Below are 14626 nucleotides of genomic sequence, written 5' to 3' on the forward strand. Positions count from 1 at the left end.
TAGAACACAGGGGCTAGGGCTGGAGAAGTAGTTCTATGGGTAGAGGGATAGTCTTGCACATAGCTAATCTGGGTTTGATTCCTGCAATCCCAAACACAGCAAGGAATGACCCCCGAGTGCAGAGCCAGAAGTAACCCCTGAGCATCCCCAGGTGTGGCTCAAAAGCCCAAATAAAAATTTAAAAAAAAAAAAAGAACTGGCAAAAACAGAGGGTAGTGCACACACTATTAACACGCTGCATCCACTTGCACCCCCACAGGAGAGGTTATCGGGTTATCTGTGAGAAGTAATGGAACAACTGCCTAGATGTAGATCCACCAATCACTCAAGGCAGGATGCAATTTACCACTGTACTTGCCAAAGCATCCTTCTATGTCTCAGTTTTTGGAAAACCAAACAAAGTCATATTTGGCCCTCACTGTTACTGGTGACAGAAGTAACATTGGTTACTTGACCTGGTAAGAAGGAGAATGAGCTCTCTTATTGTAGAATTTCCACTTTTAGGATGCTTTAATGTTTCTAGTGATGGGGACCTCCCTACATTTCAAGGCACTGTGCACCACTGTCAAACACTTCACAGGATCAGAAAACCAAACTCTGATTCACCTATTTCTGACTTTCAGACTTTGCTCCCTGTCCTGTTATGTGTCACTACTCAGAAAAGACCTGATTCCATTAGTCCTCCAAATAATTTGAAAAGAGTGATCACCCTTCAGGCTTTGACTTCTCTTCTCCCTGATACTCATGTGCAAGGAGAGAACTGAGAGCGTCTTAACAATTTAGGAAAAATGTAATTACCTCTACCACGAATTGGTTAAAAAGTGCTCAGGACAGAGCCTAGAAGCTGTACGATTTTCAAGAATCTATTATACCAGTGTAAAGAGCTAGTAAAACGCCTTTGTAGTTGCTAAAGGGAAACCATAATACCAAAGAATGAATATTACAGAGAAGACTTGAGGCGAGAAATAGAAAAATTTTCATTTACAAGGCAATCTGTTAAAACAACAAAGAACAGCCCAATAGGACCTTCCCTTGAAAAAATAATCATTATTGAAATTCTAATAATCAAGTCTAGACAAAGAACAGCAAGCTGTTTCATTATACCTTTCATGTGGAATGTTTCTTCTGAAGTCTTTTCAAACATTCTTATTCATCCCCAAATATGGACATGTGCACATAATTTTTTTTTTCACTGCTTAGTTTTCTGTCCTTGGGATTTATTCTTTCCCATGACAGAAAATTTCTAGGGAAGGTAGAAAAAGTTTTGCTCTATGCACTTGCTGACTGAGAATGGCCCAGTGAATATTATAATGAGATAATAATATAGGTAGGCAAAGATTTTTTTCTTTTCGCAGTGCCAGAGATTAAACCCATGATGAGTACACACGTGAGGCAAGTGCTCTCCCACTTAGCTCCATCACAGATCCAGAGCAATGAGCTTTGCTGATTCTTTTTTGTGGTGTGGGGATGGATACCAAGTCTCATGCACAAGCGATAGTACAACGGGTAGGGCATTTGCCTTGCACGTGGCAGACCTGGGTTCAATTCCCAGCATTCCATATGGTCCCCTGAGCACTGCCAGGAGTAATTCCTGAGTGCAGGGCCAGGAGTAACTCCTGTGCATCGCTGGGTGTGGCCCAAAAATTTAAAAAAAAAACAAAAAACACAAGCACTTTGCCCCTGAGCCACATCTCTTGCTCACAAAAGCTGGATAAATTTTAATTTACTTATTTTTGGTTTTGGTACCACACCTGGCTGCACTCAGGGGTCTTTTCTGGCAGTGCTTGGGGGAACATATGGGGTGCCAGGAACTGAAGTAGAGGATTGAACAGGTCACATGCAAGCCTTAATTTTCTATTATCAATCTAAGTACTATGGATACATTTTTAAAGGTATCTGGGAGAAAAAACAAAGCAAAACAAAACTGTGTATACTAATAATTTCATGCAAAAATTTCCACCAGGGGCCAGAGAGATAGTATAGCAAATAAGGTGCTTATCTTGTACAGTCAACTTGGGTTCAATCCCTGGCATTGGTTCTGGTACCTTAAACACCTCCAGGAATGATCCCTGACAGGAATGACATCCTTCAGACGGAAGCCTTGAGCTCTGCCAGGTATGGACCATAAAAACAAATAATTTTGTTTTAAATCCAGTGTGCAAATGCTTAAGAATAGCAATTTAAGGTAATAGAACATCACTTTCTCTTTTCCAGAACAAGACTTTTGACATGGGATCCCCACCACAAACACATTTTTTTTTAAAGAAAGATACATTTTAGAGACTAATTTGGAATAATGCATGCAGTATGAAGTATATGAGGACTCCTGAGCTATTTGAACAAAGGATCTGTCCAAAATCACTGGTATAATGATGAAGAATCTCAGGCACAGAATGATCAAGATAAGGGTGGGAAAAAAAGTCTGTTTTATCAACCACTCAACCTGGCCTGAGAAAGTATCAGGATGTAGCACAGGGGCTGGAGCAATAATACAGCGGGTAGGGCGTTTGCCTTGCACACAGCTGACCTGGGATTGATTCCCAGCATCCCATATGGTCCCCTGAACACCGAAAGGATTAATTCCTGAGTGCAGAGCCGGGAATAACCCCTGTGCATCACCAGGTGCGACCCCCCCCCCCAAAAAAAAAGATGTAGCACAGGTTGGAGTGATAGCACATCGGGTAGGGCACTTTTCTTGCATGCAGCCGACCCAGGTTTGATTCCCAGCATCCCATATGGTCCCCCGAGCACTGCCATTAATTCCTGAGTGCATGAGCCAGCAGTGACCTCTGAGCATCACCAGGTGTGACCCAAAAAGCAAAAAAAATCAAAAAAGAAAAAAAAAGGTAGTACAACCTCATCTTGGATGAAAGCTAGCTTTCACTGAGTGCTTACTATGGGCTACATTGGGTACCTAGATGAGTCTTCAAAAATAATGTTCAGGTAGTTCCTAGTACTACCCCAATTTTACAGATGAGGAAATTCAGGCAGATTTCTTAATAAAGGTTTCAGAGTAGCTGACCGAAGTGACCCAGGATTTGATTCTAGAGTGAATGACTCCAAGAAGCTTTTGTTTTTCATCCCCAACCTGGAAAAAGGATCAGTTGGCCGCAAAACCACAGCAGGAGCTGACACCAAGACCTTCCACCCTAGGACTGAAACAAAGAACAACAGAGTCTGCTTTAACCAAAGCAGCAAGACATTCTGACTCCAGGAGGCCATGTGTGACATGCCTGCCAGCTATGCTCAGCACCACTGACCACTCACCTTCGGAGAGTAGGAGAGGACACATCCGGGTACTTGGCCCCTGGCTGCAGGGAGGCCTGAGCGGCGCTGGACAATGGTGGGGCGGCAGGATTCACCTTGACTGAGTTACAGGAAGCCACACTCTCATTGTCCGATGGGATGCCTTTCTCCTTATCTGTCTGGTTGACCAAACCCGGCAGAGAGTTGCCCAGGGCCGTCTTGGAAGGCTCTCTCAGCTTGGGCACAGGCAAACCTGCTGACTTGCTGCTGATGTTGGAATCAATGCTGCTGGTACTAGACCTATTTCCAGCCCCATTCCGACTGGTCGACTTGCTGGGCCTCGGCAGACTCCGGTACTGCAGGTTCGTACGAGAGCTGAGAGACAGATAACCATCGTCCTGATTCTGCATCCCATCCATGCTCGTCTTCCGGCCCGCCGACCGACCCACCAGAGCAGATGACTTTGGGATCTTGCCCAGGGTGGCGGACCTGCTCGTGACCGTGGCCCCACTGGCTGTGATCATGGCCAGACCCGCCACTGAGCCACTCTGCTTCTTGAACCCAAAGCTGTTGCCATTGGCCGTGGGCGTCCTGGAGTTGCTGGGGAGGGGCTTTTTGGACTCGTCTCCACTGCTGCGGCCGGCGTCGGATGGGGAACGCTTCACTTGGGAGGATTTGGGGGACAGCCTTCCTTTCTCAGACACCTTGGCATCATCTGTTTTTCCTTAGAGAGAAATCAGACTGGTTAGCTTGCAGATCAAGAAGAAGTCAGCTCAAGGGCTGGAGAGACAGCACAGAGGTGAAGGCATTTACTTTGGACGCAGCTGACCCTGGTTTGGTACTTAGCACCACAGTATAGATTTCCCACTGACCACTGGCAGGCATGATCCTGGAGCAGAGCTGTGACTAAGCTCCTCAGTACTGCCAGGTGTGGCTCCAAAACAAACAAAAATAAAGCCAGCTGAGGGCCAGGGGGTGATGGCTCAAAGGGCAGACATGACACTGGTCTTGCATATGAGAGCCCGGCATGTTGGTTCCCCGGCACTTCTTGAGTGACCCTCTGATTACAGAAATGGGAATAGCCTCTGAGTACCACCAGGTGTGGTCTAAAACCAACAACAACCAACAACAAAACCCCAAAGAGCCAGCTTACTCTGTTTAAGATTTTCCAAAGAGCTGTTTCCCTTCCTTTTCCTTTGGGAAAGCAATACCCCAGAAAAGGAAAGGAAAAGAGCTTTATATTTTAATTTATTTTTTTGCTTTTGGAGCCATACTTGGCAATGCACAGGGGTTACTCCTGGCTCTGCACGTCAGGAATTACTCCTAGCGGTGCTTGGGGGACCATATGGGATGCTGGGGATTGAACCTGGGTCAGATGAATGCAAGGAAAATGCCCTACCCACTATACCATCGCTCCAGCCTCGAAAAGAGCATTTTAGAAAGAGACTCTCGGGGCTGGAGCGAAAGTACAGTGGGCAGGGCGTTTGCCTTGCATGCAGCCAACCGGGGTTCAATTCCCAGCATCCCTTATGGTCCCCCCGAGCACCAACAGGAGCAATTCCTGAGTGCAAAGTCAGAAGTAACCCCTGTGCATCGCTGGTTGTGACCCAAAAGGAAAAAAAAAAAATAGAAAGAGACTATCATCTCTATCATCAACCTCTAGCAGATGAGAAGGATTTCAGCCATTTGCAGTCTAAATTTGCCCAGAATAAAGCAAAGCCAGCTTCACACCGGCCTGTCCCAAGAGCACCTGTCTGTTCTGACTCTTCCCCTCTGCCCATTAAAATCCTGTGTGGATACCCACTACTCCCCGCATGGCCCTCATTCACACACACATCCCTAAATTGTGGACACCTCAACCTACCAACAACCCCCAAATAAATACCCTGAACTGCCTCCTTACCTGCAAGGGTCAAATTGACCCATTTGGCCCCCACAGGCTTACCTACATGTCCACACAGACAAAGGGAGGGAGGGGGCGAGAAGTTCTGTGGATGTCAGCCCAAACTGGATGCATCTATATGGATTTATGGGGACCCCGAACTGCGAAGGCTTTGCAGAGAGCGGCTGCATGCACCCATCTGCTTGGAACTTACCGGTTCCCGGGGTCTTCAGTGTGCCTGCTGTGGCGGCGGGCTTTGTCCGTGGCATGGTGATGCCCACCTGAGCAGTCATGCCCCGCCGCCATGAGCCCGTCTGTGAGATGACGGAGTTCTTTTTGCCCGACGTGCTTTTGTCCGACTTGTCGGACACGTCCGAGGGGTTCCGCCGCCACTTGGAACCTGGCTCCATCTTTAGGCCGCAGTCGGACCCGCCGTCTGACTTCTTGACATCGTCGCCAGGCCACAGGGCAGTCCTTTCCACCTGGGAGTGCTTCTCAGCGTCGGTCTGTGGACAAGACTTGGTTTGAGCACCCTTGCATCAGGGAATGAGGCCACTGCTCATGGCACCAGGGAGGGGAAGACGATAACCAATTCATTTTGCCAGTTCTGGGTCTTTGTGTGCTCTGATGATCACCTTGCTAGAAAGTCTGATTTCAGGGGTCGGAGGAAAGGAGATGATTCAACATGGATTCCAGAAGGGAGGGTGGAGAGTGAAGGGGGCAGAGAAGGAGAGAGGACACGAGCCACATGGAGTGGGACAGAGCCGAGGGAGACGTGGAGAGCCATAGCCACGGAGTTTCCCCAACTGTGTGGGAAAGCTTCTCTGCTTTCCGGTCTCCAGCCTGCCTCAGCCTCCCGGCCTGCTTCCCTTTGTTCTGCTTGCTCCCCAGCACTGTGGGGCTGTGAGATCATTCTGGATCTATCTAGAACAGCGCCTCAGACAGATATATAGACAGACAGACAGAAAGACAGACAGACAGACACACACACACACACACATACACACCCGGGAGGGTGCCTCCTAGTGCCTCTTGAATTCCAGAGAAAAGGCTTAGAGGCAACAAATCCTGAACAGACATGTATTCCCACCCTCCTCCTGCACCTCAGACAGACATACAGATATACAGACAGAAAGACAGACACACACACACACACACACACACACACACACACACACGAGCGTGCCTCCTAGTGCCTCTTGAATCGAGGTGAGGAAGGCTCAGAGGCAGGCACACACACACACACACACACACACACACACACACACAGGAGGGTGCCTCCCAGTACCTCTTGAATCGGGGAGAGGAAGGCTGAGAGGCAACAAATCCTGAATAGCCACGTCCCCATATTCTCACCCTCCTCCTCCCTGCCTCCTGCCTCCCCCGCCACCCCCCTCCCATGTGAAAAGCCAAAGCGGTGGTTGCTCCCACCCAGCTCCAGCCACTGCTCTGCTCCTCATGTGGGATTCTGGCTTCCCACAAGGGATATAATTAGCCAGCTTTCTTTGGAAGCGTGCTGACCTACAAGGCCGAGGAACCCAGGAAGGGAAAGTGTGATGTTCATGATTTCAAAGACCTAACTTAACCAGTAGGCAATCCAGCCTCCCTGAGGAGGTGGGGGTCAGTTCCAGGAGGTGCAAGTACAGAGAAACTAAGAATTGGGGTCCAAGGTGTGTTTGAGTATGACATGCAGATCCCAGCCCCACATCGCTGTGCCTCATGGCCCAGAGTGGGCAACATCGGCATGGTAGGAAGGTGAAACAAACACCTATGAGAATCTAACCCCTGCTTGCCATTCCAGAGTCCCATGATGCCATGCTCCACGCAGTACAGGGGCTGAAGGGACCCAAGTCCCACTGCCTGTCTGCCACACCTCACACCCTCGTCCTGACAAATCCACTTCACTTGTCCTTCACAGCCGCCTTATGGGGTGGCGTTCTTTGGTTTAGAGACCCCTCCAATACTCAAGTTCCCCTAAGGTACTTGGCCCTCAGAAATGTGAGACGATAAACAGTCCCAGTTACAGGAAAAGTCATTATTGGGGCATGACATAACACAGACAGGGGTCTTCTGCCTCTGTGCCCAGAGCAGGAACTGGGTCAAATCCATTAGAATACTAATGGCATACACTTTCCAAGCAACAGCAGTTTTGAGCTCACAATTGAATGCAGCCCAGAACTCTGGTCAAGAGGACAACCTTCATCTCAGTACCACAAAGAAATGCCAAGGAGCATTACCCAGCCTGGGTTCCCTTCCTCCAAACACTTCTAGTCTGTTCCTTCAAGCAGGAGTTACTCAATGCCCACAGCTTACCAGGCTTCGGCCTGGGGATGCATGGATGAGTTTCATTCCCACCCCTCAGGTACTGAATAATGCCACAGGTTCTGCTCCAGTGAAAGAAACAGATACTGAAGAGATGAAAACATAACTGTGACTGTCAATTAAAGAATGCTAAAAGGACAATGACAAACAGTCTGAGAGAGAGAAATACAGGCACTGATTGTGGTGGTGAGGGATGCTCAGGAGAGACCTTTTGGGAAGAAGTTCTCATCCCCACAGAATAAGAACTTTCTAGGAGAAGAGTTTAGGGTATAATACGTCAGGCAGAGAGAAAAAGGCACGTACTAGGGTTCTGAAGTCAGAAAGAGCCTCGCTTTGGAAGCATTTATTCATCAAATATTTACTAGGTGTCAACTCTATATAAGCAAGCTTTGCAGCCATTAGGAATACATCGGTGAATAAGCATATATTCAGAATTCTTCCATCTATGATGGGGTTACATCTTGGCCAATCGGTAAGTTGAACATGGCACTCAAGCTAGCTTCTTCTGAACATGTATCACTTTAATACCATTGTGAAGCTCAAAAATCATTACACTGAGCCATTAGAAGTCAGGGGCTGTCTACAAATTGTTGATTTCTTAGAGTGTATATGCTCCTATATTTTATACTCCCTAACACAAGCAAAGAACTGTCAACATCTTCACCACATGCCACACTCTGGGTTACTGCATCAGCTTTTATTTTACTGTCTCCATTTTTAATTTTAACACAATCAAAAAAGTTTTTGTATGTGCTGGGGACTGGACTCCAGGTTTCCCATGTGAGAAGCACTCACTCTACTGCAGTTACCTTCCAAGCCTCCACAAATCAAATCTTACTGATGCTCACAATGGAAGTAATGACTACAATTTACAGGGTACTTGCTAGGAGCTAGGCCCTAAAGTACTTACATGAATCACCTAATTTATTCTTCACCATAAGGTGACATAAGGATAAACGGGGGACTGTGTGGCACTATGGTGATGGTGGAGGTACAGAAAATTGGTATATCAAAAGCATAAACATGGGGCCAGAACAATAGTACAGCGTGGAGGGTATTTGCCTTGCACTCGGATGACCTGGATTCAATCTCCGACATTCCATATGGCCCTCCGAGCACCGCCAGGACTAATTCCTGAGTGCAGAGCCATGATTAAGCCTGAGCATTGGTGGATGTGACCCAGAAAGTAAAAAAAAAAAATTTTAAAAAGCATAAATATTAACACTAATTTAAACCATGTAACCTCAACAACAACAACACAAAAACAACAACAATAACAAACTATGAGGAAGCTAGAGCAGTCTCAAATTCATTCGAGAAAACTGAGGCTTGCCCTGGAAGAACTGTCAAGCTCGCAGGGCTACCTCGGGGGCAGGTGGCACTTCTGCAAGCCCGACAGCCCCTGACACAACCTCCATCCTGCAGATTCTCCTCCCAACCAAGGAGGCTGCATATCCAGCTCTGGGGCAGCTGCAGCCAGACTCCTGCATGGCACTTACAGAACCCCAATTCCTCCCCTGAAGAAGGGGAGAGCTCTGTGCTGGCCCTGAACTAGGCACTGGTCCTGGAGTCCTGCTCTGGACAGAACAATCATACAGCTCCCAGCCCCAGCCCCCCACCACTTGGTCTAGGGCAGCACCCCCCTCCTCCCAGGCTTTCTGGGCTCTGAACTCACATCTCCTTGGTCAACTTTTCCTGAGTGATGATGCATCAGCTTCTGAGATGGCAAAAATGGGGATCAAGAGATGAAAAAGGGGGCTGGAGTGATAGCACAGCGGGTAGGGTGTTTGCCTTGCACATGGCCGGGTTCGATTTCCAGCATCCCATATGGTCCCCAAGCACCATCAGGAGTAATTCCCAAGTGCATGAGCCAGGAGTAACCCCTAAGCATCACCAGGTGTGACCCAAAAAAGCAAAAAAAAAAAAGATGAAAAAGCCCCAACCTCTCCAGATCTGGCAAGCTGGCAAGGAAAAGAACCCTCAGAGTGACACCCTGGGCATGTACAGGAATGGGAATAATGCCCTTGTCAGTTAGTCTCAGAGCCAAGGGTTCCTGCTCTTGGATTTCCTTCTTGTCTGACTGGAGATACACTTGGTCCTGTCTCATCTGAAAGGGAAGCGGGTGGGGGACAGCCGTGCATAGTAAGGGTGAGAGAACCCAGTGGAGGGGGGCTGAGGAGTGAGGAGAGAGCACATGGTGATGTGGGGGTCGGCGGGAGAGCAAGGACTTCTGGTCTGATGGATGCAAGGATGGGGGACTGCCCCCTCCTTTGCCAGCAAGGGTGTGACGCTGAAGGTAGGGGCTGAGCTGCTCTGAGATGGTTGCCTGGTATAAAGACGGGTGCAAGGTCAGTGAGAAGGCACGGGCGAAAGGCAGTGCCTTGCACACAGCTGATCCCAGTTCCACCCCCAATACCCAACATGGGCCCCAGAGCATGGCCCAGAGTGATCCCTGAGTCAGGAGTAAACTCTGAGCACCACCAGGTATGTCCCCCAACAATAACCAAAAAAACCCCAAATTGGGGCATTCTCAGCAAAAGGGGCTCTTAAGTCATGAACTCTTTTACCTCCGAAAACCCCCAGTACTATGCCATCCCAACTCACCCTGACCTTCAGGTACATAAAACTTTGTTGCTACCATGAATCGCACAGGTCCTCGGCCCTAAAGCTGAAAATCATGGACCACCCCCAGCTCCCACAGAACCACGATGAAATCTTGCACAGAACTCAAGAATTTGGGGGGTGGTAGGAGAGATACTGGCAACATTGGTGGTGGAGAATGGGCACTGGTGGAGGGATGGGTGCTCCATCATTGTATGACTGAAATGTAATCATGAAAGTTTGTAAGTCTATAACTGAATCCCATGATGATGCAGCCCGGCAAGCTACCAAGAGTATCTCGCCTGCATGGCAGGGCCTGGCAAGCTCCCCGTGATGTATTCGATATGCCAAACACAGTAACAACAATGTCTCCAATGGAGACGTTACTGGGCCCACTCGAGCAAATCGACGATCAACGGGAGGGCAATAAAAAAAAATTTAAATAAAAAAAGAATTCAGAACTTTATTTCCCGTAGCAGTTAAAAACTATCCTCTAGGGCACTATCAGACTTAGGACCACCTTTTCATCCCCTATGACAATTCTTGGTTGGTTTGTTTTTAGATCCCACTGGCTGGGGGGCCAGGGGACCATGCAGTGCGGATGAAACCATTGCATTTCCACATGGATTCCAATCCTCTGAGTCACTTCCCCGGTCCCTCCCCTGAGTACTTTATTTAACAATGAGAGAAAGCTTGACCTGTGCTTCTTTGCCCCTGGAATGGAACATTGCATAGAACCGAGAGTCTCCAGACCCAGGAGGGAACAATGAAGGGATGGGTGGTGTGGAGGTGAGAGATGTGTGTTGGTGGAAGCCCTCTGCCACTGACACGCTGTCTCAAGACAGAGTGCTGCAAAGTATTAAGATGAACTGTTATAAAAGCTCAAAATAGACTATATTATAAAGACAGTCAGCTTTGGGTTATTGGGATGAGTGGGAGAAGGAGCAGAAAGAAAGTTACTCTGAGGGGCTGGAGAGACACTACAGCAGATAAGGCACTTACCGTTGCATGTGGTCAACCTCATGGTTTGATCCTTGGCACCCCATATGATCCCCCAAGCCCTGGCCAGGAATGACTGCTGAGCTCAGAGCCATGAGTAAGCCCTGAACACTGCTGGGTGTGGCCCCCAAACAAAACAAAACAAAACAAAATTCTGAGCAACAACCAAGAATGAGACACAAGAAGAGCATGTCCATATAAAGGACAGGACGGGGCTGAGGCCCAGGGATCTGAGGCAGGAGGAGGCAGAGGCTGGGAAGGTGGAACAGCTCATCCTCAGAAGCGGCCGAGTGAGTGGAACTCGACCCTGACTCCCAGCCAGAGAGATAGTATAGTGTGCAGGGCACTTATGGTGCATGAGGATGACTCTGGTTTGATCCCTGACACCATGTAGGGTCTTTCAAATACTGTCACAAGTGATCCCTGAGCGCAGAGCCAAGAGTAAGGCCTGAGTACATTGGGTGTGGCTCAAACAAACCACCAAATGTGACAACCAAAGTAGGCAAACTGTCCTCCCCTGGTTCTAGAAAGCATACATACACATACAGAGCTGTTCCTTCCAGGCCCACCGTGCCCTGCAGGACGTTGGGTTCTGGCCCTTCCTTAGGGAAATAGGAGTTGGACGGGTATGGGACAGGCTCCAGGGCCCTCAGCGTTTCTCAGAGTGGCCAGGGATGGGGGAGTGTGGGGCTGTGAGGAACTGATCCAAGGACTCAGAGATACCTCTGACAGGATCTCAAAGATCAACTCCCCCTCTCAGAGACCATTTCCCCCTCTCGGAGGTCATCTCCCCCTCCCAGAGATCATCGCTCCCTCTCAGAAATCATCTCCCTCCCTGGCTCTCAGAGACTAACTCCCCCCTCAGAGACAATCTCCCTTCCCAGGTGTCAGAGATCATCTCTATCCCCGGCTCTCAGAGACCATCTCCTTCCCTGACTCTCAGACCATCTCCCCAGGAACCCTGGAGGCCTCTGCTGTGAGCCTGCATTCACCCGACTACAAGACCTACCTGACTTTGTTTTTGTTAAAGGACTTTAACTGATGGTAATTTAGGGTAAAAACATGAAGATTTAATATCACATCCCTTGACATTAACCTTCTGATCTTGACCAAAGAGGTATGTTGAGTCTCCAACTGTTTCTGATGAATAAGTGACATTTGTGAACTGAAATCAAAGAACTGGTCAGAAGAAGGGGCCACCCAGAGGGAGCCAGGTATATCCCCCTAAGAAATCCTACATAGCGACTGCATAGAAGTACAGAGGCTGAGGTACCTGACTTCAGGTGTTGACTCCGGTTTGATGCCTGAACTACCTATGGACACCCAAGCACTGTCAGGTCTTACTCCTGGGCACAGAGTCAGGAATAATGCTTAAGCACCACCAAGTGTGCCCAATACAAAACACAACAACAAAAAGAAATCATTTGGGCCAAAGAGATGGCAGGATGGACTGGCAGACACATCTACATGCCAGAACCCCAATCATGGCGCCACACCAACTCCGAGTGGCACCCTCAAGTAGCACTTTGGTGGCCCAAACCAACCCCATGCCCATTTTTTTTCATAAGTAGCAGATGTTTATTCCGCATCAGTGCATAAGAGAAGATTCCAAGCCCAGCTTTAGAGGAAAGAAACAAAAATAAGGAGAGGGGATTCTTCCAACAGGGTGCTTTTTTTGGGTAACACCCAGCGATGCACAGGGGTTACTCCTGGCTCATGCACTCAGGAATTACTCCTGGCGGTGCTCGGGGGACCATACTGGATGCTGGGAATCAAACCCAGGTTGGCCGTGTGCAAGGCAAACGCCCTACCCGCTGTGCATCGCTCCAGCCCCTCTAACAGTGTGTTTTTTTTCTGTTCAATATGCATCTTTTTAGCAGGAAGCAAAGGGAAGCTTACTGATGAACTAACCTCTCCTCTCCCCCTCACACTCCCTTCCTTGGTTCCCCAGCATTGCTATTACTGTTACCTTAAAATTAAAAGGGGTCTCAGGGAAAAAGACCAAATTGTCTCCAAGGAAAGGAAAATGGTGGGTACACCAGGATACTGGCCAGTGTAGGTGTTCAGGACACAGGCTGGCTGGGTGTTCCAAACTCAAGGCTCATCACCATTTTGACAGTGATCACTCAAGCATATTATAGCTTCAAGTTTACTGTTCTGTTCTATAAATATTTTTGGTTTACGGGGGTCACACCCAGCAGTGCTTGGAGAGTTCAGGGTTACTCTTGGAGATGCCTGGTCAGATAATAGGGGCTGACAGTTCAGTGCTCAGGTTTGGCGTTGAGGTGCCTAGGGCCCAGTGATGATGGTAAGGGGGCCTTGGAGTGAGGGTGGGGAACATGCAATGATGGGAATACAAGTAAAGTGCTTCGACATGCCAGTGTTATGCTCTACCAATTTGAGCCATATCCCTGTCTCCTCTTAAACAAATAAATAAATAAACAGGGGTGGGGGGGTGATAATAGTACAAGAGTAAGGTACCTGCATTATTTGGCCTTGCATGGGGCCAAACACTGTTGGATCCCTGGCACTGCATATGCTGCCCCAAGCACTCACTCCCAGGAGTCATTCCTCAGCAGAGAGGAGTAAGCCCTGAGTAAGCCAGGTGCATCCAAATACAAAAACAAACAACAACATAAAACAGGGCGGGAGAGAGAGAGGGAAAGAAAGGGGGGGGGGAGCAGAAAGAAAATGCAGCAGGGAAGGCATTTACCTAGCACACTGTCAACGTGGGTTTGATCCATAGCACCCCATTTGGTCCGCTGAGAACCACCAAGAATGATCTCTGAGCACAGTGCCAGAAGTAAGCCCTGGGCACTGCCAGCTATGGTTCCAAACCAAAATAACAACAACAACAACAACAACAACAACAATAAATACATCACTGAAGACCAGAGATATGGTTCCGGGGTAGAGCTATTGGCTTCCATGTATAAGACCCTGTGTCTGATCCCCAACACAACAGAAACAAAACAAAACTACAACCACCACAGTCCACGTTTCACCCCCAACATATGTCAGAAATTATAGCTCAAGTGAAAACTGGGCAAGTCCTAGGTGATCCCCAAGTCACATCTGGTGTAGCCCACCAGCAGGTATCTGCCTATTTCTGTGGGCCACAGCGACACTCAGCCCTGTCCTCAGAGAAACAATGCCTCCAAGAAGAGATTTCACTGACCAGGATGGAGTGAGATGAGCTGAGCAAAGGAGCAGAAACGGCAGGAAGGGGGAACAGGGAGGGGAAGGAGGAAGTTGATGTTCCACCCTCCCACAAGTTCTCTGAGATATTCTATCCAGAGTAGGCGGCCCCCACAAAAGACCCATATGTGAGGAGGGCTGGAGGCGAGGGGCACCACCAGGACTGACCGGTCTTCCAGTCCCTCAGTTCTGAGGAACTCATTTTGTATTTGTGAAATGAGTTTAGAGTTGACCCCCAACCACAAACGAATGTAGTGAGGAATGCAAGGGAATGTGTTTCCATGAAACAACTTTGGAAACAAATGTAAGGTATGTTTTGAAAACAAATTTGGAAAAAGTGGTCGGAGCAAACAGAAGGTGGGTAAAGCTCTTGTCTGG

At 48.4% G+C, this 14626-nt stretch overlaps 1 protein-coding gene across 8 annotated transcripts in view; it reads right to left on the minus strand.

The window, feature by feature from the left end:
- The window catches only part of NAV2 (neuron navigator 2), an 822647-nt gene that overhangs the window by 69645 nt on the left and 738376 nt on the right, over window positions 1-14626 (minus strand). For all 8 annotated transcript variants that reach the window (XM_056130622.1, XM_056130618.1, XM_056130629.1 and 5 more), the window contains 2 exons: window positions 5343-5634; window positions 3268-3970 (listed from right to left, as the gene is read on the minus strand). In XM_056130622.1, the coding sequence (XP_055986597.1) occupies window positions 3268-3970; window positions 5343-5634 (995 nt within the window). The remainder of the gene's footprint in view (window positions 1-3267; window positions 3971-5342; window positions 5635-14626) is intronic.

The sequence above is a fragment of the Sorex fumeus genome, unplaced genomic scaffold, assembly GCF_029834395.1.
Source record: "Sorex fumeus unplaced genomic scaffold, SorFum_2.1 ptg000007l, whole genome shotgun sequence".
Taxonomy (NCBI): domain Eukaryota; kingdom Metazoa; phylum Chordata; class Mammalia; order Eulipotyphla; family Soricidae; genus Sorex; species Sorex fumeus.